General features: G+C 37.6%; 1 protein-coding gene across 5 annotated transcripts in view; it reads left to right on the top strand.

Annotated features, from left to right (window-relative positions):
* The window catches only part of LOC123680790 (complexin), a 330,085-nt gene that overhangs the window by 233,002 nt on the left and 69,582 nt on the right, over positions 1-27,501 (top strand). The window contains exon 1 of one of the 5 annotated variants that reach the window (XM_045618874.1): positions 24,232-24,400. The exons of 3 other annotated variants lie outside the window; for them this stretch is intronic. In XM_045618874.1, the coding sequence (XP_045474830.1) occupies positions 24,388-24,400 (13 nt within the window). In that variant the 5' untranslated portion in view covers positions 24,232-24,387. Of the gene's footprint in view, positions 1-24,231; positions 24,401-27,501 lie in introns of those variants that run through there. One more of the 5 variants, XM_045618873.1, reaches the window with a different exon arrangement.

Raw genomic sequence — 27,501 nt, 5'->3', positions numbered from 1 at the left:
TCAAAATTTCTTTCTCTGGAGTACCTTTTAACCGTTTCTTTCGATGGGGAAGGGTCTGAATAATACTCTACTACTAGGGCATTGTAGTATTTAAGGAAAGGAAAAAGCCGATGATCTTGCAAAAAAAAACATCAGGGTAAACATCTGTTGAAGCTGAGCCTTTTTGTGGGCTTGGAAAAGACCAACAAAAGAAAGCGGTTTTGCTCGGGCAAAGAAATTTGTAATGCTTTCACCAGGAGCTGAGCTTCGGGTAATGATGAGACTGCTGTTACGACACTGTCGGTGCAAATACCTTTTATACCGCAAGGATAAGTCCAGCAGATGAGAATTGCAGGCTCTGTGGAAAGGAGGTAGAAACAACCGAACACATAGTGTGCAAATGTCCAAGTCTGACTGGCCTAAGAACTACTCACATGGCAAAGTCAGTTCTGGAGACTCACGAATTAACAGTCAAGTCTTCTGAGGATATCATCGATTTCATTAACCGTATCGGCGGCCTCCCTAGATTTGTATGAATAGGTAGGGTTGAGAACAAAACATCAATTTGATCGCAACAGAAGCTTACAGAGCCGCAATGACCCTGATTCAGTAAATAGTAATAATTATAAATTTTAAAAATCTTCTCCGATTTTAATCGTCTCAATCGTAAAACCCTATTCAAGTTGAAGAGTCTTTTTAGGCAACTCCAAAACCAAATTTCCCAGTCTGATACTCCAACAACCCAGCTCACTTCCAAAGATCAAGTTAAACCCCTAGAGAACCGAAAAAAAATACCTCGGTTAAGCGACGCCTAACCGGATTCAGATCCAGATTATGCCGATCCGGCGATTCGCCAACTTACAACCCGGATTACCCGAACCAACGTTCGGCCCTACACGACCGCACTCTAGCGTCGCGACGCCCGCGTCCATCACCTCCTGATTAATTAGCGCTAATCCCGCCGATGCCATTAGGCAGCCCGTGATCAATCCTCGGACCATCCATCATAAAAAACGGCGACGCGCGACACTGCAATTCACTTCCGGCATACATTAGCGCCGCATTAGGCGTGACCGCCAAGCCGACCGGAATCGACGCCGGTGGAGCGGAGTGGGTCCGAGCCGCTCGCGGAAGTGATTTATGAATAATGGAAATCGAGTGTGGCGGTGGTGAGGTTTGGGCGATACGCGCCTAATTAGGGCAGGTGAAGAAGGGGCAGGGGGTAGGTATCCAGCATCGATAATCTTCGTATAGGGTCAATTTGAATGTAACGGGGCTTAATGAACAACCACTCTGTGTGTGTTAATTATGGTTTTGTGTTTGTGATATTGCATCACTGAGAAGCGAGAATTATTCATCTTCAAGCTCTTTCAATATGTACTCAAAATTTTCCACTATTTCCCAAGATACTATTTCTATCTGAACAATGTTTGAATAATTTTATCTGGCCGATTTTCGATAAATACTAACGGGTGTTTTTTTTCGAGGTATATAACTTTAAGTTGGCATTACTGTTCAAGATGGCGACCGATTTCACAGCTGTCAAGTGATTTATTCTCAGTTTGGTTTGGCAATTCATCAGGAATAGACTCACGTCTAAACAACGCTTGCAAATAAATAGTGCAATTTTATTTCGAAAATAATGTTACTGTGCGGAATACGTATCGCGCACTACGCATTAGCGATGAAGCGCGCTTCTGGTTGAATGGCTACGTCAACAAACAGAACTGCCGCATTTGGAGTGAAGCTAATCCTCAAGTATATGTCGAAACACCGTTACATCCAGAAAAACTGACTGTTTGGTGCGCTTTATGGGCTGGTGGAATCATTGGTCCGTACTTCTTCAAAAACGATGATGGCCAGAACGATACAGTAAATGGTGATCGGTATAGAGCCTGATTACTAACTTTTTCATTCCTGAATTGAACAACCATGATGTCCAGGAGCTGTGGTTCGAACAAGACAGCGCAACATGTCACACTGCTCGTGCCACAATCGATTTATTGAAAGACAAGTTTGGTGACCGCCTAATTTCACGTTTTGGACCTGTGAATTGTCCTCCAAGATCTTGTGATTTAATACCGCGAGACTACTGTCTGTGGGGCTATGTAAAGTCATCGGTCTATGCGGATAAGCCACAAACCCTTGACCATTTGGAAGACAACATTCGCGTTATTGCCGATATACGGCCACAAATGTTGGAAAAAGTCATCGAAAATTGGACGTCCAGATTGGACTACATCCGAGCCAGCCGTGGCGGTCATATGCCAGAAATCATATTTAAAATGTAATGCCACAAGATTATCTTGCGGATAAATAAAATTCATGTCAATCTAATAATCCATCGTTGTTTTATTGCAATTTAAAGTTCTATAGCACTAAAAAAACCACCCTTCATAAGGCTCAAAATTTTAGACATAGTTCGAAAATCATAAAAGCCCAAAATTTTCACATATCAATCCAACTTATCACTGAACGAACACCAGCCCTCTGCAACAGACACACCAAACCCCAACTCTCCCATCAATATCTCCCTTTCCTAAGAGGCTAATTCGCATTCGCAGGATAACGACAAGGTCCAGCCTCATTGTTACAGTATTTATCTCCACATTCCAGAAGCCCAGACCGATCGTATCCACCACATCTCTCTCTCTCTCCCTACCCGCGTCCCTCTTCACCGTCGATATAATTGCTCTTTGCACGACCAACGAGGTGTGTTAAAGCCCAAGAATCGTCCAACAATAATTCCCCAAGTCTTTGTTCTCGGCCGCCGAGGAGGACCGGAGACAATGGCGTCTACAATAACGTCGACGTTCGAGATGAGAATCAGAGGAGGACGTCACGCCACGTTGGTCAAAATTAACGTCTTACTTTAAACGATTGTCTGGATAGGGGTTTCGGTCTTCTGGAGATCTGGTCGGTAGAGATTATCTCCCTTGTCTCTGGCTGACGTGCCGTCGCTGATGCGTGGGCTGTATGGACGTGGTGCAGCTGATTCTATTGTGACCCATTTGGTCTTGGAGCAATGAAAATGATTCGATCTTACACACAATTCAATACAGGGTCTTCATGAATTATTGTACCATAGTTGTCTTTGAGTTATTTTTTGCCGGTTGTTCATTAAGAGCAACCAACTATTGGTATACAACTTTGCTTCCAACGCTTTGCAATCGATGGCTGAATCTATAAGTAGTAGTCGAAATAAATAGATTGTAGATGTCATACAATAAGCTTAGGTATTTGTAAACATAACGCCATCGAAATATTACTCGATTTGTGTCTAAATCATCAAGTTATTCTCGATTGAACATGTCAGCTTACAAGCTAAATTCTCGTCATCTGAGGGAGGTTTTAAATTTTTGCTTAAATATGAAGAAATCTGCAGCTGAGGCTCATTGAATGCTTTCGAATACCTATGGTGAGGCCGCTATTAGTGAAAGAACGTGCCTAGAGTTGTTTCAACGCTTCATGAACGGTGATTTTGACGTCGAAGACTAGCATGGCGGTGAAAGAGAGTTGGTTTTCGAAGATGCAGAATTGGAGTCATTACTTGGTTAAGACTCGAGTCAAACGCAACAAGAGTTGGCAGGATCATTGGAAGTGACGCAACAAACCATTTCAAATCTCCCGAAAGTCTTGGGAATGATTCAGGAACAAAGAAATTGGGTGCCGTACTTGATGAAGCCGTGATATGTTGAACGGCGTTTGTTTGCTTGTGAACAGCGGCTTGCAAGACAAAAACGGAAGGGATTACTGCATCGCATTGTAACTGGAGATGAAAAATGGGTTCATTCAAATAATACCAAGCTAAGTAAATCATGAGAATATCCCATCAATGCTTCCACGTAGACGGCCAAACCGAATATTCACGGTTCCGAGGTCATGCCCAGTATTTGGTGGGACCAGCTCGTCGTAGTGTATAATGTCTTGTTGAAACTGACTGAAACCATCAGAGGCGATCATTATCGAACGCAATTGATGCGTTTGAGCCGAGCATTAAAAGACAAACGGCCGCAATACAACGAGAGCCATGATAAAATGTTTTTACAGCATGACAATGTTCGACCCATGTTGCTAAAGTGGTCAAGACATACTTGGAAACATTGAAATGGGCAATCCTACTCTACTCGCCGTATCCTCTAAACGTTGCTCCTTCGGACTATCATTTTTTCGTTCAATGCCACACGGCCTGGCTGATCAGCATTTCTGGTCTTGTGAAGAAGTAAAAATTGGATCGATTCGTGGATCGCTTCAAAAGATGACCAACGCGGGATTCGTACACTGCCCGAAAGATGAGAGAATGTAGTGGCCAGCGATGGATAATACTTTGAATCATAAATGTATAGTCAGTTTTCTACAATAAAGCCTCAAATTCCGAAAAAAAAAGGACGAAAGCAAAGTTGTAAGCCTATGTATCTCACATAGAATTTTGTGACAATTGTATCGTTACTTCTCATTTGAAATATGAACAAAGGAAAAAATGTGATTCATGATCAAGGTCAGTCTCATTTTATATCAATTCTGTGGCATGAAACTAACATTCTGTATACCTAAATTGGAGACTCAACAACCTATATACACGTCCAGTCCTCTTCAACCATTCAAGCAGACCGCCAGTTAAATTAAATTAACTGTAACTGAAAGTACCGGCCCTTGCTCATCTATCAAACGTAAAAGAATCAACCAACGTTTCTTCGAATCTCCCAAACACACCGACAGATACATACAAAGTCACTAAACGCCCAGACTTCCTCCAGGGCCTCCCCCTATCTCTCCCTATCCCTCCCACTTCCCTCCTCGAACTCGATTAGGACCGGTCCAATCGAAAATCCATTTTCCGCCCGGTAGCGAATAAATATACATTCGGGGGCTTGGAATCGTCCGTCATTTCGCCGATAAATCGTACGTATATATTCCTTTCAATGTATAGAGGCGCCGGCGTACGCTCAAAACTCGAAATGAAATTTTCCCTGTTTATGAGCTACGTAATTTATGAACCCGACGGCGGGGTGGCACAGGCAGGGGGCGGTATATGTGTGTGAAAAGTCGGAGATGGGGAGTTATTTGCACATGTGTTCCCCCCAAATCGATATACATACTACGGGGCCGGGAGAGATGATGCCGAAAGCTGGGAGAGCGGAATAAGAATATACGATGTAATTAGAGAGGCAGAAACGCCTTTGTAACGCCGTGAGTAACGAGGATTCATTTGTTTGGGGAAAAATCGGGATGTTTATTGGATTTCTTGGGAGGTGGTGCGCTTTGGGCTGTCCCTGGTTGCTATTTGGATGTTTTCGGGTATCTTTTGCGATTATGGATGTCGATAAATCGAGTGAAATTGGCTTTGATATTGTAGTGACTCTTTGCTTGTTCGAGAGATGGCGTCGTGGGCTGAGCATTTATCGGGACATCGGAACCTATTGGGATATGAACACAAGCGTAGTATGACAAAGTCCCAATGCTCCGCTTTGGAGATGAAAGGTGCATTTGGTGGGGATAAGTTAATGATAAACCCTTAGACCTTAACAGTTAAATCACATTTTTTCTTGACAATTCGACTTTATTCATGACTGGCGAAAGTCTAGATCTAGATCACGTAGGGGTTATATCTCCTCAAATATTGAACACAGCTGCCTCAAATTCAATCGTTTTTCATAGATCGTGCTCTGATATGAAACATATCAAAGTTTCAAATCCGTATCTTGTTTCAAGGACAGTTGACAGCCTCGAAAAGATGATTAAAAATAGTTAGTTACTTTCATCATTTTTTTATAATATCTGAAATAATTGACTAATCGCACAACTGAGAGCATTTTCGTTATTTACTTTATCGAATCAATCTACAGAATTCGATTGAATAACAGTGTAGGCACTTTTAATTTGTTTTTTTTAAGGTTGGGTATTGAAAATTTGAGTGAAATTTAGTGGAGACCGTTTATTCTAATACTGCTCACCGATTCTTCGTCGAGCTCACAGTTTATGAGAATTTTGAACTCGAAATTTGGAAAAAAACCGTAAAAATTGAATTTCTACACAAAAACCGTAATATCTCCCGAAATATTGGTCACTGCTCCCTCAAACAAAAAAGTTTTTCATAGATAGAGATGAGATCTAAATTATATTGAGGTTTCAATTATGTATCTTGCCTCAAGGAGAATTGGCAGCCTCGAAAATATTACCAAACATTTTTTTAAGGGTTAGGTATTGAAAATTTCAGTGACATTTTTCGAACAAAAAATTTTCGGGTGAGTTCCACATTTAGAAATCGTTTATTCTAACACTGCTTACCGATTTTTTTGTAGACCTCACAGTTTCAGAAGGATTCGACTTTGAAATTTGGGAAAAAAACAGAAAAAATTGAATCTCTCGCAAAAATCGTTATATCTCCTGAAATATTCGTCACAGACCACTCGAATGACAACTTTTTTCTAATATCGAGCTCTGATCCTCAACATTATGAGGTTTTAAGTCCATGTCTGGCATCCAGAAAAGGTGGCAGCCTGGAGAAAATTCAGTTTACAACCTATTTCTTCTGAAATAAATGATGGACTTACCGCATAAATGCAAGCCTTGGCCAAAATGTTTGCCAAGTAGAAACCTACGTACATTTTATTTAACTTTCACTGTTTCGCATATTCACATTATAAATGATTGATAGCCTAATTTAAGAAAGAACTCAATCTCTAACGAATATGGACCACATAATTGGACTGTTATTTGGTTTATTATCCTTTGGTTGCCCTCCGTTAGACAATGAGTTCTTTTTCAGAAGGAGTATATTAAAAACCAACAGAATTTTCAAGAATACGTCTTCTTTCTGTCATTTTCGATTCCAGTAATAAAATTCCTCGATTGCGGAATCCTCTCCTTTCAGCCTCATTAATTCTCGGTACGCCCCGGAATCTCCACAATAATCCCGCGGGAATCCGACAGGGACGTGCGGCAGGGGGGGGGGATTGACATCCCCTTGCTATAAATTTCGAAAATTACCGCTGCAATATCCGAAACGTGCAAGAATGTTAATCCTCCCTCGAGCTCCAACCCTAAATCACGCTCTGGCGTCAGAAGAGTTGTTATTGCCGACGTCCGGAATCGTATGTGCCGCTGCAAATGTACTTTCGGTGTCGCGCAGAATGGCCACCTTAATCTCGGCCTGGATTTCCCGGAAAAGGGCGACGTAAATATCAGCGGATCTGGCCTTCTTCGATATCAATATTATCTCCGGATGGGAGTAGTGAGACGTATGCCTCTCACGATTCTGATAATTTCTCCGGATTTTAGTTCTGTCCGGAGCTAATGCACTCCGTACATCACGGGATTTGCCCGTGGAGGCAGGACGGATAGTGGATGGACTCGGATATCTGGCGTGAGTGCGACTTAACGCCGTTCCGTTTGAATTGTAACGTGATATGATGATGGGGGATGTGGCTTTCAGGAGATTCAAATGATGTATGGGTTTTGCTGGAAGGTTTTCACTTTAGTTTTGAGAGGGTTGTTTGAGGAATTTTATGTGTGGAGTGTTGTGTTGACGGAATCTGAGATTTTAAGGCTGAGGAGAGTGAAAGTTGTATTCCTCCGGAGTTTCAAGATGAAGATGATGTGAAGATCATTGACTTTATTCGATAATAGGAAAGAGGAGGACAATTTTATCTTATATTGAAAAAATTATACGAGGAAAGAGACAATTTAGAACTCTCATCATCATAAATAACGCTATAAGATAAATTGAATATGATTCACATACAATTCATAACCATTTGAAGCGAATTTAGGAACATGTAAATCAAATACAGGGTGGCCATTTGAAAACGAAACAGACGAGATTACAGACGAAATAAAGTTTTTCGATAGAAATGCTCGGACAGGTCGATTTCTGTTTCGAGAGGGACAACTTAAGATGTAGGTTACGGACGCATAGCGCTTCAACCCTTGCTACTACAACCCTCACCCCCAAATTTTGAATAGGGAAGATGCGGTGAGTGATACCTCAACTTGAAGGTATTTTTATACTGATTTCAGCACAGTAATTGTTTTTTCATTTTATGCATTAGTTCTCGAAATATTCTTAACTAAGTATTTGAAAATGAAGTGGTGTTTTCATGGCACTTGTAGTGTTTTGTGAAAAATCGACATTTTGAGCTTCAAAACAACCATGACTGTGACTTCCTTCCTAACTAACTAACGCATGAATATTTCGAGAACTAATGCATAAAATGAAAAAACAATTACTGTGCTGAAATCAGTATAAAAATACCTTTAAATTGAGGTATCACTCACCCCATCTTCCCTATTCAAAAATTGGGGGTGGGGGTTGTAGCAGCAAGGGTTGAAGCGCTATGCGTCCGTAACCTACATCTTAAGTTGTCCCCCTCGAAACAGAAATCGATCTGTCCGAGCATTTCTATCGAAAAACTTTATTTCGTCTGTAATCTCGTCTGTTTCGTTTTCAAATGGCCACCCTGTATTGTTTGTGTTATGATGTGTTACTCTCTGTTTCATTTAGGTTTCATACTGAAAAATAAGGCTTATAGCCTCTTAGCCTCATTAAAAAAGAATATGTCAGTACTTGGTTCAAATAAAACTGAAAAAGTAAAATGAATGAAGCGCTCACAGGCAGCTGACTCTAGTATTTTTTCTTTATATTTTTCTTGAATCATTAATGCTTCTGATGACGATATGGGGTAGTAATTCAGCTCAGAAATGATAGACCTCGCTGGAAAAAACACCCAAACCATATTTTGGTCATCAAAAATTTAGTAGCGGATCTGTATTTTTTTGGCCTGCGGCCAATTTGCAGATTCAAACTATTCTAAACGAATTATAGCGTCTATCAGTCTAGCATTCTACTAGTTTTAGCCGGCAGAAAATTTGCAGATACCACCTGCTAAATGTATACGGAAATAACTCTTTTTGAATTATGATTTTTCCATATCATTTCTTCGGAAAAGTTTGAAGCATCTTAGCAAAATAACCGTCAACAGAAAACCTTAGCAAATGGCATTTGTGAATCAGTTGCCGGCCAAAACTTGGAGTGCACTAGTATTCTAATAGTACCTCAGAGAAATAAATATAGATAGAGGGAGCATATCGTCGGCTAAGAGTGTAAATCTGCTATGTCCATAATGAACAATTTCACAGGAGACCAGAAAAACCGTGCAGTGCAGTGTTATAATAATAATAATAGGAGAGTTTTTTCATGAAAATACATTCAATAGAGTTTATTTAATGTACTTTCATGAATAAACTCTCTTATTATTATTATTATTATAACAGTGTACTGTACGGTTTTTTTGGTCTCCTGTGAAATTGTTCATTATGGACATAGCAGATTTACACTCTTAGCCGACGATATGTCATTTTCAGTGGGCAAATTTCGTCCCCAACATGAACTATCAAATTTGACATGAAGCGCGCGCAAATAAAAACGATATTTCATTCAATTCGCGAGTTTCTGCACCAAAAACGCACTTTTTATGTCCCATAGTGAATCAAAGTTTCATATTAAGTCAAAGTATATTGAAATGAATCCCTAAATATATCAGAAATTCAGTAAACAATCTTCAAGCGCGCCAAACGACGTGAAACAACCGATGCCACTAGGAGAGCAAAAGTTGCCAAACCTTGGATTTCAGGAGGTAGATACAGGAAATAGTAAATAGACTGCTTATTATAAAATCGACAATTAGGAAAAATATCGGATTCCAAATATTCAAATTTGCATATTTAATCGGGACCACACAAATAAATATATTTCATTCAATATAATATACATTCATAACGATATAGTAAAATTGTGAATTTTAAAATATGTATATCACAATCCGACAACGTAATCTCATCATGTCGGGGAAATGTAAAAATTGCGTGTTATCCCTCTATCTATGTTTATTACTCTATGAATAGTACTCAGTAAAACCTATTTTTTTGATGAGAATATTAGACTGTATGGTGGTTTAAGGGTTTTGGCTCTAGTACATATTTTCAATTGGAAAAAGAAGTAAAAATTGTTCAGATTCTCCTCTGGTGATATTGATTTTCATACTAGTGAACAATTGTAGAAAATTAACAGTAATTCCTATCGGTTAGTGGGCTCACTTTCATATCATTTCATACCGATTAAACATTCATACGACCCCAAAAACATTAGTTATCCCAATTCGCAAACCGGTTCAAATGAACCGGAAGCGGAAAGAAAAACCCTGCGATTGACAAACGAACCGTCACGTGTATCGGTACGTGAAAAAGCTTATTTGCGAAATCGCTTTGACAGTCGAGCCGAGAATAAATTTCGACAGAATGTGATACTCCCCCGGAGCTTTCAACGTGTCCAGAGAACACTGAAATATATGTAGCGTTCCGGAATGGGTTAAACGTTCGATCGATTCAGTTTTTATGTGGAGCGTACGACTGATTGGACGCTGATAAAACGAAAAAATAACCGGTTCTGATTGGATCGAATTATTCCCACGATTTTGAGGGGTGTTCCTGAATTGGAGGTTCAAACCAAAATGACAGACATCTACGATCATTTCAAGAAAAAGTCCTAATAATATTAATAAATTTATTTCAAAAATCATGAACATAGAAAAGAAATACGTCAGTTAAAGAAAACAGAATCAAATAAAATCGAATTCTCCCATATAATATGGTTCACATTCAATAATAAGTGAATGAATCTCTTTCTTGAATAATTTATGTTTCATATCATGGAAACAAGGCAACAAATTGAACAATTTCAAACATACATAAAGTACATTAGACTCCGTTATACTCAGATGATGAGTAGAGTATAGGAAATGTGAGCTTTGTCTAGTTCTATTGATGTTTTTAGAATTTACAAAATAATTTGGATTCTTACATACGAATAATGAACATCCATATGTAGATACCTCTAACAATCATCAGTTTGTTAAATCTGAAGACACCTCGACAAGATTCCCTGAAAAATATGCTAAACATTCGTAAAGTTTGTTTCTGCAATACAAATATATCTTGGAGGCCATTAGTACCTCCCCTAATAATTATTCTATAATTTATAATGTTCGAAAAATACAATTTTTTCAATAGAGAAACATCAGCCTCAGATTTCAATACTCTCAACGTGTAATTAGACGATTTGAGATATGTTCAATGTGTTGACTCCACTTCAAACCTTTATCCATCCATACATTTGAGAACTTTCCACAGTTATTGACAGAGATTTCTGAACTTCCTACATTTATCTTCTCTGGAATGGTCATATTTGATCTATCTATGGTGAAGAAAACACATTCCGTTTTTTCAATATTCGACTTGAAACGGTTCTCGGTGAACCACAAATCCATTCTCTCCATTTTACTGTTAGAATCGCATATAAGTTTTCTAACATTTTTTGATTTGATGATTTTATTGGTATCATCCACATACATATATAAATTTTAGGAGTTCATATCTTTATCTGGTAGGTGATTGACATAGATCACAAATAGTACAGGTCCCAGCATGCTACCCTGAGGAACTCCATCTGGTGATACTTCCTCGCACGATTCAATCACTTCTGTTTCTACCCCCAAAGCAACACGTTGTCTGAATAACTCTTGATCAGCACAGTTGATTGTCTCTGATTCCATAACTTTATATTTTATCTTGGGGAATTTCATGCTTGACACAATCAAAGGCTTTGGACAGTTGTCTTCGAGTTAGGAGGCGTTGAAGTTTGATGTTTTTTCAATCGGCAAAGTTTTTTGAAATCTTCGTAAATTATTCGTTTCTGAGTTCTGGGGGAAGGGGTCAAATTTTTGTTTTTACTCCTTGTAAATAAGAATTTTCTATTGATCCATCGATCTTGCGTTCTTATTGATGCATCCTTCATCAGTCGGTCTGGGTAATTGTCAAAGGCTTCTCCTGCTTCCCAAGATATGAAGCTTACGCCACCAGCAGTCATGAAAAGCACTGAACGAATCTTCTTAAATTCTTTCTGTACCGCTAGAAACGTCGGAGCCTCCAAGATTCACTTCGCTGGCGGACAGATCAGCCGGAATTGGGGAATCCGAGATAATCCACATTTGACCTAAATGCAATATACTTGTTCCCCATAAATCCCCCTTATCTGGATTCAGACGGGGGAGGAGGGAGAAGAACAGAAGCAGGGCGAGCGTTGCATGTTGGAAGGCATAAAAAAAGTGATAAGTTCCAGCACAGGAGCTGGAGAAAAAACGGAACTTTCTTATTTTTAACGGAACGGGTTTACGGCCCCAGCCCACTTTGAATAATTCGTTCGGTGAAGAAGAGAGGAATGAAATCTTCCGCCGGTCTGGAGGAGATGAGTTATGGTCCTGTTCCGGACGCTGAATGGACGTCATTCCGCAAGACAAAGGCTTGAGATATCTCGGGGATCGATCAGTCCGAGATGGAACAGAGAACGGCTTTCATCTCTGGATGTTTTCTGTGAAACAGGAACGAGAAATCTTGAGAAATTGTATAGGCTAATGTCGAAGAAGTATCGGAAACAATTTTCAATCATATGATTAGCAACAGAAGAATTATCAACAGGCGTTACGTATTTACGTAATTGGAACTCAATTTGATATCTGCATATATCTTTTCCTTACGTTGAAGGCACATGTTCCATTCGTATTTTTATTTCAGTTCAATGAGCACAGACTGGCAAAAAAAACACATTTGTTCTTTAAATTCAAAAATAAAGTCACCTTTAAGATTCTCCTTAGATCTGATATTCTATCTAGATATTAAAGTTCCAAAAGGAACTTTTCAATATGACCTTTCTCACGAAGATTCCACCAGAGTATTCCTCTTTGTTACCTCATTCTCTCGACACTTATAAATAGTTTCTGACTTTCTATCAAAACGCTATTGCTAAATAGATAGCCAAATTGGCAGCAAATCGAGTATTGCACATTTGTGGATGCAACATTAACTGGCACATACACTGTGTCCGTAAAGTATAGAACAAATTCATTGTTAGCTAAACAGACCATTTTAAGAAATAATCCTGAAACACATCGATTTTTCATTTTAATTTACCGCATTTTGAAATAATAATCTAATATACAGGGTGAATTAATTTCGAGTAATGACATCACCGTCATTTTTGTTTTAATGGAACACCCCATTTTGTCTCAATTTTCCGATTACTCTAGCTGAGCTGATTCCAAAAATGTATCACATGTTGATTCCAATTGGTACAGGGTGGACAAAAATACAATAGTTTTGTGTGTGCTCATAAAGTAAAGCGTAACATTCTTTATTAGTTAAATTAACAATAATTATCAAAAATATTTATTGTCTAGCGGCAATTGGTTTGAATTCAACACCCTGTAGTTTGTTACATTTTAGATTAATAAAAATGAGCTCTTTCCAAATATGTTTTGTACTTGTGGCCTGGCAGACAGAATATGAAAGAAATTATTTCTATTTTTCATTTATTTAAAAATATAACAAACTACAGGATGTTACATTCAAACCAATCGCCGCTAGACAATAAGGTTTTTTTGATAATATTGTTAATTTAACTAATAAAGAATGTTACGCGTTACTTTATAAGCACACACAAAACTATTGTATTTTTGTCCACCCTGTACCAATTGGAATCAACATGTGATACATTTTTGGAATCAGCTCAGCTAGAGTAATCGGAAAATTGGAACAAAATTCCATTTAAAAAAAATGACGGTGACGTCATTACTCGAAAGTACTTCACCCTGATAATTGATTATTATTTTAAAATACGGTGAATTAAAATAAAAAATCGACGTGTTTCAGAATTATTTCTTAAAATGGTCTGTTTGGCTAAAAATAAATTTGTTCCATACTTTACGGGGTGTTGTATAACTTGAGTTGAATCTAATCAATTTTCGAGTGATAAGTTGTCGTCCTTACCCTCGAACTATATCAAGACTAACAATTGTAACAAGACGAAAGTTAGGTTAGGTTAAGTTAGTCTACTTCGATTCGCTAGTAACGAGAAATTATAAAATAACATCCAGCCAACAACGTTCTACGAGATACAAAGAGCACATCATCCAATCCAACAACACAGACATATCGAAAACAGCGCCTTCCACCTCTGAAGGTTCCCTGCACAGCCTCCCATAGAGCACAAACAAACAGGAGACGCACATCGCTCTTATCGCAACAATAAAACACAGGAGAGTCTAAACAGATACAAAGTTGCCTACGGCGTCACGTGACGTGTCTTTCTTCCCTTCATCTATCACGTCAGGCGGGCTGGTGTTGCTATCTGAGCCCCTTCTTCTTAATTCATCATTGTTGCACAAGTTAAGGGGGGCCATCCCAATTGGCTTGTTATAACAGGGACCACGTAGTTCTCTCAGCAGAAAATTCTCGCGCTAGAGGTGAAAATTGCGATCTAGAATTTTAACGAAGTTTGTTTGATGGAGATTTATTGTAGCAGACGCGACAAGTCTTTTAATTGGGGGTTCTTAATCAGACTGTTAAAAGGGGGCGTTAGACTCGCTGGAAGGGTTTTCTGTCTCCAAGGAGCATGGTGGATGATTCTCTCATATACTGTATTAACTAGAAAGCAAAATTCACTCAAGAGATTGTAGTTTTGGCCTCAGCACAATCATGAAATTCTCTTGGACGTTCTCCTGGTGTTGAAAACAAGAAAGTTTTGTGGCAATATGTTTTTCCAAGATGATTTTTAAGAGAGGTAATATGTATGTATTATGTGCGTAGTATTAAGGGAAGTTCCATGGTCTGTTGTCTTCCCCATCAGAGCTGTTTTCGCTATTAGTCGTCGTATTTTACAGCATCCCTTCAAATTCAGAGTTCTGATGGATTCCAATATCTGGGATGGTTTCAAGGAGGTTTCTTCCTAACTTCTACTAGTCTCTTGTCCAAAGCATTTTTTGCATTAGCTAGCGTTGGCGAGGTATTCCCTCTCCAGGTGATCTGGAGTTTCTTCCTCTTCTCCACAGAATCTCCACTAGCCGTTTTCTACTAGATTCATTGTGATGAGGGGATCTGTAAGGAATCCAGTGAGGAGGTGAAGCACATTCTTGCTAAGATGTAGATACTACTTAGATCTGCAGTATTGAAGTTTCGAAGAAACTTTTTGGAATGATTCCCAACCCAAGAAGATTACGCTACAGTGTTTCTCTTTTGGTTTTTTCCTTCTCCTGAAACTCTTGTTTGTAGATCCATTCACCATGAAAGGTTATATAGTTAATATCACAAGAAATGTGATTTCACCTTGATAGTGCCCAAAATGAGATTGCCGTTGTTCCCGATTTTCAGAAGCGAATTTTGTTTAGCGATGAAGCGCACTTCTGGTTGAATGGCTGCGTCAACAAACAAAACTGCCGCATTTGGAGTGAAGCTAATCCTCAAGTGTATGTCGAAACACCATTACATCCAGAAAAACTGACTGTTTGGTGCGCTTTATGGGCTGGTGGAATCATTGGTCCGTACTTCTTCAAAAACGATGATGGCCAGACCGTTACAGTCAATGGTGATCGGTATAGAGCCATGATTACTAACTTTTTCAGTCCTGAATCGAACAACCATGAGTCCAGGAGCTGTGGTTCCAACAAGACGGCGCAACATGCCACACCGCTCGTGCCACAATCGATTTATTGAAAGACACGTTTGGTGACCGCCTCATTTCACGTTTTGGACTACTTTCTGTGGGGCTATGTAAAGTCATTGGTCTATGCGGATAAGCCACAAACCCTTAATCATTTGGAAGACAACATTCGCCGTGTTATTGCCAATATACGGCCACAAATGTTGGAAAAAGTCATAGAAAATTGGACGTCCACATTGGACTACATCCGAGCCAGCCGTGGCGGTCATATGCCAGAAATCATATTTAAAATGTAATGCCACAAGATTATCTTGCGGATAAATAAAATTCATGTCAATCGAATAATCCATCGTTGTTTTATTGCAATTTAAAGTTCCATACCTCTAAAAAACACCCTTTAGATCTACCTATCTACCAAATATCTTCCATTTTCGAAGGTCTAGTCTAAAATGCTCTAATGCTTCCTCATTTTCAATCTACGTATAACCCTCTTTTCGAGTTTGGGAAGAATAGCACTTTGGCTTGATGATTTTCTTTATCTTCAACTTTTGGCGCTGGCAGTCTGAGTATCTGGAACGTTGACTGCTCTATTATACATACTCAGCTTTTCAAGGAACAACTAAGTGGATTGGGATTTTGAGAGTGGATTATAATCTAAATGTAGATACGTGAAAGAGACTAAAAGCTCCACACCATCGCCCTCTCAGTTTTTTTCATCTTATAGACATAGAATAAATACCATCAACATCTCCTTGAAACGGATGAAGTTTCCCCCTCCCCTCCCCCCCTCCAAACCCTTCAGATCACGTCGAAAATGGCGCGAACTCATGTTTTTATTCAATTAGACCCAGTATAAGAGACGAGTTCCATTTACAATTAAAATCAGGACACGTAACAAAGGAGCGGAAAACTCCTCTCCGAATTATAATAAATTCGCAGTCCGCCGATCTCTCTGTCCCTATCTCTCTTCCTCTGGAAGTTTAATCCAAGACCCGGAGGTCCATCCGGAGGCTGTGCGAGGCTGCCGATGTCATCCGGAGAGGACGGAGACAGTGATTTAGGCGGCAAAGCTCTTAGCCGGAATGAAACGTTCTGAATTTCAAATGGAGGCTATTGGGAAAGTTGCAGGAGATCAAACGGGCCGCGGTTTTTGCGCCGCTCTGAGTCATTAACCAGGGGGTCCATCAGGTGATGGATTTGACGTTTAAGGGTGGGTCTGGAAGGCGGGTTACGTATTTTTTTAGTTCTTCCAACGAGAAGACACCAAAGCCAAAACGAAAAATGAGATTTGATGAAGAATTTGAATGAAGAAGCACTGACGGGAGGCTACTGAGTGCTGGTTCATTCATGCGCCTTTGGCGACAATGTTTGAATAACTGGGCAAGAATAGCATGACTTATTGTTTGGACTTGATTATGAACTGCAAACTTATCGATATTTCGTGTTTTACACAAAAAAAGAAAGTAACAATAATATAGATTAATACAATTACAATTATACCATAGAGTAATAAATATAGAGGGGGTATACGCAATTTTTACATGTTCCCAACATGGTTAGATTACGTTGTCGGATTGTGATATATTTTCAAATCCACAATTTTACTATATCGTTATGAATGTATATTATATTGAATGAAATATATTTATTTGAGTGATTCCCGATTAAATATGCAAATTTGAATATTTGGAATCCGATATTTTTCCTAATTGTCGAATTTATAATAAGCATAATATTTATTATTTTCTGTTTCTACCTGCTGAAATCCAAGGTTTGGCAACTTTTGCTCTCCTAGTGTCATTGGTTGTTTCACGTCGTTTGACGCTCTTGAAATTTGTTTTCTGAATTGCTGATATATTTAGGTATTTATTTCAATATATTTTGAGTTAATATGAAACGATGATTCACTATGGGACATAAGAAGTGCGTTCTTTGTGGATAAACTCGCGAATTGTGTGAAATTTTGTATCACTGATATATTTTCATTTTCGCGCACCTATTGTTAAATTTGATAGTTCATGTTGGGGACAAAATGAAAATGACTGGAAATGATGTATGCTCCCTCTATCTATGTTTATTACTCTATGAATTGTACTCAATGGAAAGTTACAGTTATCCTTGCATTTGCTTATATCTAATTATCATAATTTTGTTTCAGGTGAGAGATCAAACAGTATGCCCAGCACCAAAATTTGTGAGTTCATAGATATAAGAATAATTATTAGAAATTAAGCGTTTTCTAAAAGACGGTTTCTTTTTATAATTAAAAAAAAAGCAGTATATTTCGAGGGAAATCAATGAATATTTATTTCATTGTGAGAAGGAAGGTATCAAATTAATGATGGAAAACGATATCAGCCAAATAACTGCCTTGACTACGGTTGCAACACCATATCCTTCTAATGAAATTGTCCATGATCAATTCGGACATTTTGGCTGTATGTTCTCGATAACTTCACGAATATCATCTTTAAGGTCTTGAATTGATTGTTGAGCTTCAGGTTGCACGTTTTCTCCAAGAAAAAATCTAAAGGTGTTGAATCACTAGATTTCCGTGGCCAATTGTGGAAACCTCTTGAAGAAATTGCACGGCCAGAAAACTTTTTGCAAAATTGGCGATTATTTCGTTGCTTTTGTGGCACGTTGCACCGTCCATTCGGAAATAAATGTCGTTCGCATCAACTTCCTACAACTTCAGCCATCAAAAATTATTAATTATAGGCAAGATTGACGAAAAATCAACAAACCTGAGTTTTCTTCAACACTACAGGCTACAGCAGCACGATTCTCAGTTTTTTTTTTGGGCAAGGCACGAGATTTCGATTTTTCATATCACTAACTTGTCCCAACAGTGAAAATTTTTCTAGCAATGTCAGTATTGCCAGCCGAAAGGTAATTCACGACTATCCAAAAATGCTCTACTTTTGAGGAATGTGACCTCAAAATTTTTACAATTAAGTAGTGAATTTCAAACAATCTCAATGCGTTGTTGAAGCGCACATCGTTCCGTTTTCAGTGATGACGTAGTTTTTACCTTTCAAAAGATATATTTTGCGATATAACTAATTATACCTTTCAATTAGAATACACATTCAGTCATTTGCGTGGAAAATGTTCATACCTAACTATCTGAATTGATTGAGAGATTTCAAAAATTTTATTCATCCGGAAAAGGGGTCGCATTGAAACAAAATTGCTTTGTATCCGTCCTGCTACAAAGTTTTATATTTTTTTTCTCCTCTCTCCATCCTAAAGTTAGACGGGGAGTAGCCAAACATAACAGTTTAATTAGTATCTCGCATATCCAATATTCATGTTGTCGAAGCTCTGTTTGTCCCGAAACAAAAAAAAAAACCTTTTCAATATATTATTACCCGAATAGTTTGTGGAAAGAATTCCATTTCAATATACCTACCCTGATCCAATTAGTCATCAAAATACACGTGCCGGTCAGAAAAACAATTTCAACTCACTTTGTTTACATAACTGCTTTCAGCGAGAGATAAACCGGTTTTATGATGCGTTGTTTTCGGTTCGAATAGAATCATGCGGAATCATGGCACAGAAACTTTCACTTCAAATCGCATAATTGGATAATTTGTATTGTATGGGTTTATTAACGGGTGAAATTTAGGAATTAAGGTCTTTTTTGTACTGGATAATACTGAATTGAATTGTAATTGATGACGTTACTGAAGTTTTTTTATTTTTGAACGAGACACTCTATTTTTGGCTCTTATGCAGGGTGATTCACTGTGATGGCCTATGAGACGTTTATGGAAAACTAGATATAATTTTGAACTGAAAATTTTCATATTGGGGTTTGAGACAATGAACTTTCTCCCTAAAATATTTTTAGATCTCTTCAACTTCCGGCTATACCGGAAAGAGACTACTACTTCCCTATTTCAAATGGCACACCCAATATATTATTGCATCATTAATTAACTTTTTTGACGACAATTTCGACAATATGCCATACCTTGAGTGGAAACTCAACGGTTCATGAGTTAATTCAATTCTTAGGGAAAAAAAAAATGGTGGCGATAAGGACTCACATTTTTTGGATATTTCGTCAGAAAAGCTTTTTCGAAAAAATTTTTGTCTGTTTAAGCTCTGCAAGTACTTCGTATTATAATACTGTTAGCGCTTTGGACCAAAAATGTACAGGGTATTCATCAAAAGATCATTAACTTGGACAACTTAACATCAAAACTCAAGATTTTCAAATAAGAACATATATTTTTCATTATTTCAATCGATTTTCCGTACAAAAATAGTGGGGGTTACTCAAACAAACCCTATACCCAAAATGAATACTTTGAGATTTATCGACGAAGAACTTCAAATGAGAAAAAACCGCATTAATATAACTGTGTGGAAAAGTCTGTCGACTGTGACTTCCGGAAAACTCAAAAAGAAACTAAAATCTGATGTTCCCATAACTGAAATTGACATTTCAAAATTGTAATGAATTATTCGTAATTGAAAATTGTAATGGTTTATAGATTTGTCAACAATCCTAACGAAAAATCAATTATAATTCATGAAATGTAGAATTTAGTTATCCAAACATCGAATTTTAGTTTCTTTCTGTGTTTTCCGGAAGTCACAGACTACTTCACACAGTGAGGAATTGCAGTTTTTCCTCATTAAGGTTCTTCCTCGTTTTGTTGAGTAACCCCCACTATTTTTGTACGGAGAGTCGATTGGAATAATGTAAAATATAGGTTCTAATGTGAAAATCTTGAGTTTTGAGGAATTTGAGTTGTCCAACTTCATGATCTTCTTATGAACACCCTGTTCATTTTTGGTCCAAATAACAAACAGTTTTATAATACTACGTATTTAAAGAATCGAGAAAGAATGAAATTTTTCCGAAAAAAGCTACTTCTGCCGAAAAATTAAGCAAAATGTGAGTCCTCATCGCCACAATTTCATTAACTCATGAACCGTTGAGTCAACCAAGGTAATGCATATCGCCGAAATTGTCATCAGAAAAGCTATCCAATGATGCAATAATATACTGAGTGTGCCATTTGAAATAAGGAAGTAGCAGTCTAATTCCGGTATAACCGGAAGTTGTAAAGATCTGAAAATATTTTAGGGAGAAAGATCATTGTCTCAAACCCCAATATGCAAAGTTTCAGCTCAAAATTATCATTAGTTTTCCATAAACGTCTAATAGGCCATCCCGGTGAATCACCCTGTATCTCGAAAACATAGCCTTTGCGGACTTTTTTAAGTTATCCAAAGAATCTCTCGTTTTCATTTGTACCTCCAGTTTAGGAACCTTCTATGTATTATTCGTGTTTGAGTGACGTTTTTCTAAGATAGACGATTCATTTACGAGTTCCATGACTGTATAAATTCTAACGGCTTCATCTGCGATATCAGAGCTATAAATATCTTTCAAAATGGAATTTTCTCAATAAAAACAGGGGATCACACAATTTGAACACTTTCCGTCTGTTTCTTTCATTCCTTCCCTAAACTGACCCATCATCTCAAATTCTTCAGGTGCAAAATTAATAATAACGGCCCAATTATAGAACCTTGCGCCACCCACTTCTCTAAGATTAATATTCGGCAAACTCCGCCAAATCCACACTGACAGACCTACAAGCGAAATAAAAAGCATCCCCGATGCCAAAAAAAGAGCAAACGAAGTAGCATTCCTGCCGAAAACCCCGGAGTCGTTTCCCGAAAGTAAATTCCTGTCTCTCCGACCGGACTCCTGCATTCTGTTGCAACTTAGGTCCGAGATTTCCGGATACCGCAGGCACCTGGCAATTTATAGTGACACCTCCCCGAGTCCGCAGGAAAAAGCCCTCTAATCTCGCGACTCGGCAGTTCGTTAGCAGCAGGATAGGGAGAAGGGGAGGGGGGAATCCGACGTCTTCGGGCAGTCCTCTCACGTTTCCCGCAGGATATCCAACGTAAATTGGGAACGTCAGTCGGGCCGATCGACTGAGCGGAGCCGAGAGATCGACGAACAATACTTCTGACGGGACGGGAGAAGAGAGGAATTCATCGGTTCTGAGAGAGGGGTGGGGGAGGTGGTGGCAGAGGGGGTGGTCCATGATGAGGGGGATGCTGCGGGGTTGATGATATGCCGGCTATTCGGAAATTGAACGGGATGGAATGGGAGATATTTCTGGTGGAACATTGACGGTTTGTCGGAATTCCTTTTTGGGGGGATGTGAAGTGGGGGGGTTGGTTTGAATGGAGATGGAAAATTGTGTGTTGAAGGAACTATTGTTATGAAGTCATGCTAAAAGACATAGAAAAAAAGAGCACGAAAGAGTATTTAATGAATTTAGAGCAATTATTTTTTGTTTACATACCTCTTAAGGTTAAGGTTGTGAGTGATCAAAATATTATAGAAAAACCAACCGTAAGAAATAATGTAAAATTAATAATGTCTTGGGCTGCTACGATGTCTTTTGCACTCAGGAACAAGTCTGGACATTCTCCTGATGAGATGATCTTTAGGTATCTCATCTTAGGCTATTTGTAGGTTAGGTTAGGTTAGGTTAGGTTAGGTGAAAAATCAGGTGATCTGAAGGTCCAAGACAACAAATTGGCTTGTTTGTCTTCAAAATGGGGCAACTTTATTCTAGCTTTACGTGGTGGCGTATTATCTTGTTAGAATAACAGGTTGGTGTGAGGCTTACATTACTACCTCTTGTATCGGTCATGTTGCCTTTGATGAACACGAAAGATGACTTGAACTATTTGAAAACATAGACCATCATCTTAATACCCCGATATATCATAATGAACTTCTTCGATTGAAACATCTTCAATTCAAGCTTCAGTTTTCTGGCTACATCAATCATTTTAGTCTCCCCTGTTATATTATTTTACCCCTAAAGTCCATACCATATCTAATTTTTGGTAATCCGTTAGCATAATACCTCGATATAGCTGTTTACAAGATTAAATGGATCTCTGCCAAACTGACTAAATCTTGCCAGTGACTTTGCTTTTTTTTAACATGGCATATCCAGTGCAGTTATACATCAATGTCAACTGCATAATTCTAACATTGTGCTGCACATGCCTCTCCATACAACTTTCATCATGTCGTGTATTCATCTTTATACAGCCATCATTTATGTCCAAATTGGATCTAGATTCTTCACTTGAGACAATAATACATTTGAGCAAATGTTTGTGTTACTGCTAAAAAATTTAAATTGGAAAAATTTGATGTTTGTTTGGAAACTTAGTTTTCTCTCCCTTTTGAAAAAAAAAATAAAAAAAAATGTTCAGACCTGGAATGAAATGTTTTTTCTCAACGAGATAAGAAAAAAACTCATCTGGAAAAGAGTCGATCCTCATTATGGTTGTACAATAATAAATAATCTCATTTTTAGATCAGTTGCCACAAGAATTTTTTCGATCGCTTGACACTAACATGATATCCACTTAATGCGGGGTATCTGTAAATGATTGTTATATCACAGTTATCCTTTGAAATATAATTTACCGTTTTTTAGTTGAACTGACAACTTACCAATAGGATAAAGTTTAGAAAATGGCAATTATAAATTGAATACTGAAAATTTTTGATCAAATTTTGTGTTTTGTGTATTTCTTAACCTTCGATAAGTATATTGAAATGTTTTCAAAGGCCACTTCGATCTTAAAAGCCTCCCCCTGTGACACTTATACATTTTCATATTAGCAAAATACTTCAGATCATTAAATATCATAAAAAATTATTATTCCATTCAGCCACATGTTGGGGTTACTGCTTAAAAATAAAACTGGAAAAATTGGTTGTTTTTTTCGAAATATTAATAATGAGTTTCCTCTCCATTTTGAAAGGAGGAAATTCAGAAAATCATGTTTAGACCTGAAATATAATATCTTTTTTTCCAACGGCACATGATCTTCTGGAAAAGAATCTCTCCTGATTTGGGTTGTATAATAATGAATATTCTGTTATTTTTTGACAAGTTATCTCAAGGAGTATTTGATCACTTGACATGAACATGACACTCAATGCGAGGTCTTTATAAATGATTGTTACATCATGGAAAGTCTCTGAATTATAACTTGCCGTTTTTCGGTTGAACTGCACTTGATCTATAGTATTAAGTTCAGAAAATGGCAATCATAAAGTGGGTACTAAGGATTCTTGATTAAATTTTGTGATTTCCTGTATATTAAAATGTTCTCAAAGACCAATACGATCTCAAAAGCATCTCCCTGTAACACGTATACATTTTTATAGTGTTGTTATACATAAGAATACTATCCACACTTAGACTGAAGCATTCATTCCAATTTGGAACCAAAGAGAAGATTACTAGTTAATTGATCACATAGGAAAGAAGAAAAATAAAATATTTGAAAGTTATCTTCATGTTCAGAACGATTCTAGTCGCAGAAATTATTGTCGTGTATGCTTTTCAATAGCATTGAATTCAATTATTCGAAAAAATCCATCCAATTCCATCTCGGACCGAATAAATCGTATCACACATAAATATTAATAAAAACGGGTAGCTAAATGGCGGATGCGCCCGGCTCCTCCGCCATCCTCACACTCAACCACCCCCCTCCACCGCGTAGCCGGCGCGTCCCAGACCGGAAATACCCAATCTCCCGAAATGAAAAAGATGACCCTTTAATAGTCGGCAACCCGGAATAATGAAGCATTAATTCGAGCACTCATCAAAGCGGCATTTGAAGGCAAGGCATCGGCTTCTCCGTATGCCGCGCTCGCCCCCACCACCGCGGCCGGCAGAGGGGGCGGGACCAGCGCCGCGGTGACGTATCACGCAGTGCGGAACAGAGCGGTCTCTCCGACAAAAGCAGTCTCCCAACTTGTGTGCGTCAGTAGAGATATGAACATTCTAGGTAAGACTCGTATCTTGCCCGAAGACTCTGATTCACTGGTACGGCTAAGTTTATTTGATAAGTTTGATGTCACTTTGCTTGAATTTTCTTCAACTCTCTTCTCTTTTTACCCTTCTTTTTCGACTCTGTGTCTTTCTCGATCTTGACTGTCCCTTCTGATATTACACTTTATTAACGTTTTGATGTCCGGGTCTGTGTGTGAGGTGAGCATGTATTTGTCTTTGCGCGTTTTGTGTATTTTCCGGGAAATTTTTCGATACTTTGCATGATTTTCCGACTTCGGGAAATTTTGTTGTTGTGTGTTGTATGTTCGTCGTGTTTGTTTATATGTTGTTGTTGTTGTGTGTGACTTTTTATGGAATTGTTGTTGTATATTGTATTTTTTATATATTGAAATATTTCGTGATATTTATTATGTTTATATTTGTTGCGTATATACTTGCGTTATGGTTGAATTGTGATATTTATTATTGTTGGTTTTGCGATAGTTTCCACTATCTGGAAACCTGTTGCTCCACGCTCGAACTGATACTGCGCCAAACTTTTCGTCGTGCTACTTGATTTCTTCGTCTCTTTATTTCAACAAACTGTTCGTTGTTTTATCTACATTTCAAATTATCTGTTTCTATTGAGGAAGCAGTAAATATTATCGTAATTTAGTTTCTCAAATTCTTGTTGTTCGATTTTTTTTTCAATAATATTTTCTTAGGTAATATCTGATCATTTGTTGGGTTTTCTCAACCCGAAATATTTTTATTCTCATAGAAACGGTTTGCTTCGTTATTCTCCATAATATTTCTGTGGAAAACTCTTCCTTATTTCTCCTCCAATTGAATGAAATTCAAGAGAATTCAAAATATACAGGTTTCTTGGAAACATCTGATTCCCGAATATTAGTGTCGATGATAACTTTAATGTGGCATTAATTCTCCTAGTTCATCTTTGAAATATACTAATATGAAGGTTTATTATTTCAGAAAAACTATATAAAAAGGAATCTTAATTTTTCAACAGTTTTTCTTTATATTAGGGTTTTGTTTTTTAAGGTAAATTAGACTGCACAGGACGGAAAAAAAACTAGATATCTAGACTTCTTTTTTCATCCTGTGCAGTCTGATCTCCCTTGAAAAACAAAACCCTAAAATTGAATCTGTTGTGACTTCAATAAATATCAAATGCTTCAGGTTCCAATGTTTTGTTATTCAGAAGAGTTTCAATAGTTAGATTCTATAGGAGTGAAAGACCTCTGTTTGCGATATCAAGTTACCCTGTGTATTTCATGCTTTGAGTTTTTATTTCCACATATTAGAAAGAACTAATATTTAAAATTTCATAACTAAAATATCATTTTTGGAAGACCTGAGATTTGGAATTGTAGAAGTCATTTTCAACAGATTCAAATCATGAATTCATATTATATATTTTTATCTGATGATATAGAGCCTTCAAATGTAATTGATAAATATTAGGAGTGTCAATGCCATATAATTTCTGGATGAGTGGAAGAATTTCTTTCTTTCATTCAATTCTCGAAGATTTTGCAGTCGAAAAGTAAAAATAGCAACATTGGACTATTCTAGAACTGTATAGAACAAGTCAGTTATGTTGATATATTTGATTTTGCATCTTCTTCTCATCATCATCTCGAACTACCAATCATCCAAAATTGCCCCTAAGTTCTTATTTTTTGCCGTGAACAATCTGAATTTCGAGAAAGAGGACTAAATAATCTAGTATCAGCAATAAAGAAAAAATCAACTGTACGAATGCCAACTTTTGAGTGAATTACTTCTGTCTTGATCCTCTTCGAGAAGATCGGATTCGTCAGCCTAAAAACCAGCAATCTAAATGCTGCTCCCGCTCTTTTTTTTCTTCCTCTGGGAATTAATTATGTATACTTAATACCCAGAGCGAACGAGCAAATTGACAGGAGACTACAGAGCGTTTTTTTCGGCCCTGGAATGCCCTCTAATTAAAATCTGACGTTCATCTCTGATGGGGTATTAGTCGAATCATCTAATTATCTTTGAAATAATAAGCCAAGGGCTCCTTTTAATTGCCTATAGACTCTAATCGGATATGGAATTCGAATTCTTCCGAAGTAACCATCGGCTTTGAGGATGAGGTCCTTCCATTCTTCGTAAGCTTCGATCTTAATAGAATGAGGCTTGAGATCTTATTTATTTTCTTCGAGTAAGCGGTCATAGTTGACATTGAGACAGATAGACGTTGCGAAACACTGTTCTCAATTTGAAATGAATTAACAATGTGAATTCAGCATTTGTCATTTATTCAAATGGTCAATTCCCTTGACATAATTTATTTTCATTGAAATCATCATGTGAAAATGGTGTTGGCTCTGTCTGTTAGAGAGCGAACAAGTATTTACAAGTATTTTATAGTTAGTGCGATGGCAAATAGCTATGCCCATAATTAAAAATCAGATTTACATAAAATTGACTTATATGCTCAATATAATTCGGAACTCTATGAATAATTTTGTTGTTATAATAACTTCAAAACCGACTGTTATATCGATTGGGTTATTCAATTTCAATAATGGCAGTTTTGACATACGATTTAGTTCCGCAATTTCACCTCCCACATCATTTATGATTAAATGAACATGTTTCGATTGAAATTTTTTTTTTTACATGGAGAAAGACTCAATACCGAAATTACGTGAAAATTGTCCACAACGTTTTTTCTTTCTTTTCTTTAACATCTTTGATATTCTGAAAAAATCATGTCCAATATAAGTCATCGAGAAATATACACTGTGTCCGTAAAGTATGGAACAAATTCATTTTCAACTAAACAGACCATTTTGAGAAATAATCCTGAAACCCGTCGATTTTTTATTTTAATTTACCGTATTTTAAAATAATAATCTAATAAACAGGGTGAATTACTTTCGAGTAATGACGTCACCGTAATTTTTTTTTAATGGAAAACCCCATTTTATCTCAATTTTCCGATTACTCTAGCTGAGCTGATTCCAATAATGTATCACATGTTGATTCCAATTGGTACATGGTGGACAGAAATACAATAGTTTTGTGTGTTCTTAAGAAGTAACGCGTAACATTTTTCATTAGTCA

This window comes from Harmonia axyridis, chromosome 5, assembly GCF_914767665.1.
Source record: "Harmonia axyridis chromosome 5, icHarAxyr1.1, whole genome shotgun sequence".
Classification (NCBI taxonomy): domain Eukaryota; kingdom Metazoa; phylum Arthropoda; class Insecta; order Coleoptera; family Coccinellidae; genus Harmonia; species Harmonia axyridis.
This window is presented reverse-complemented; position numbering and strand designations above follow the sequence as displayed.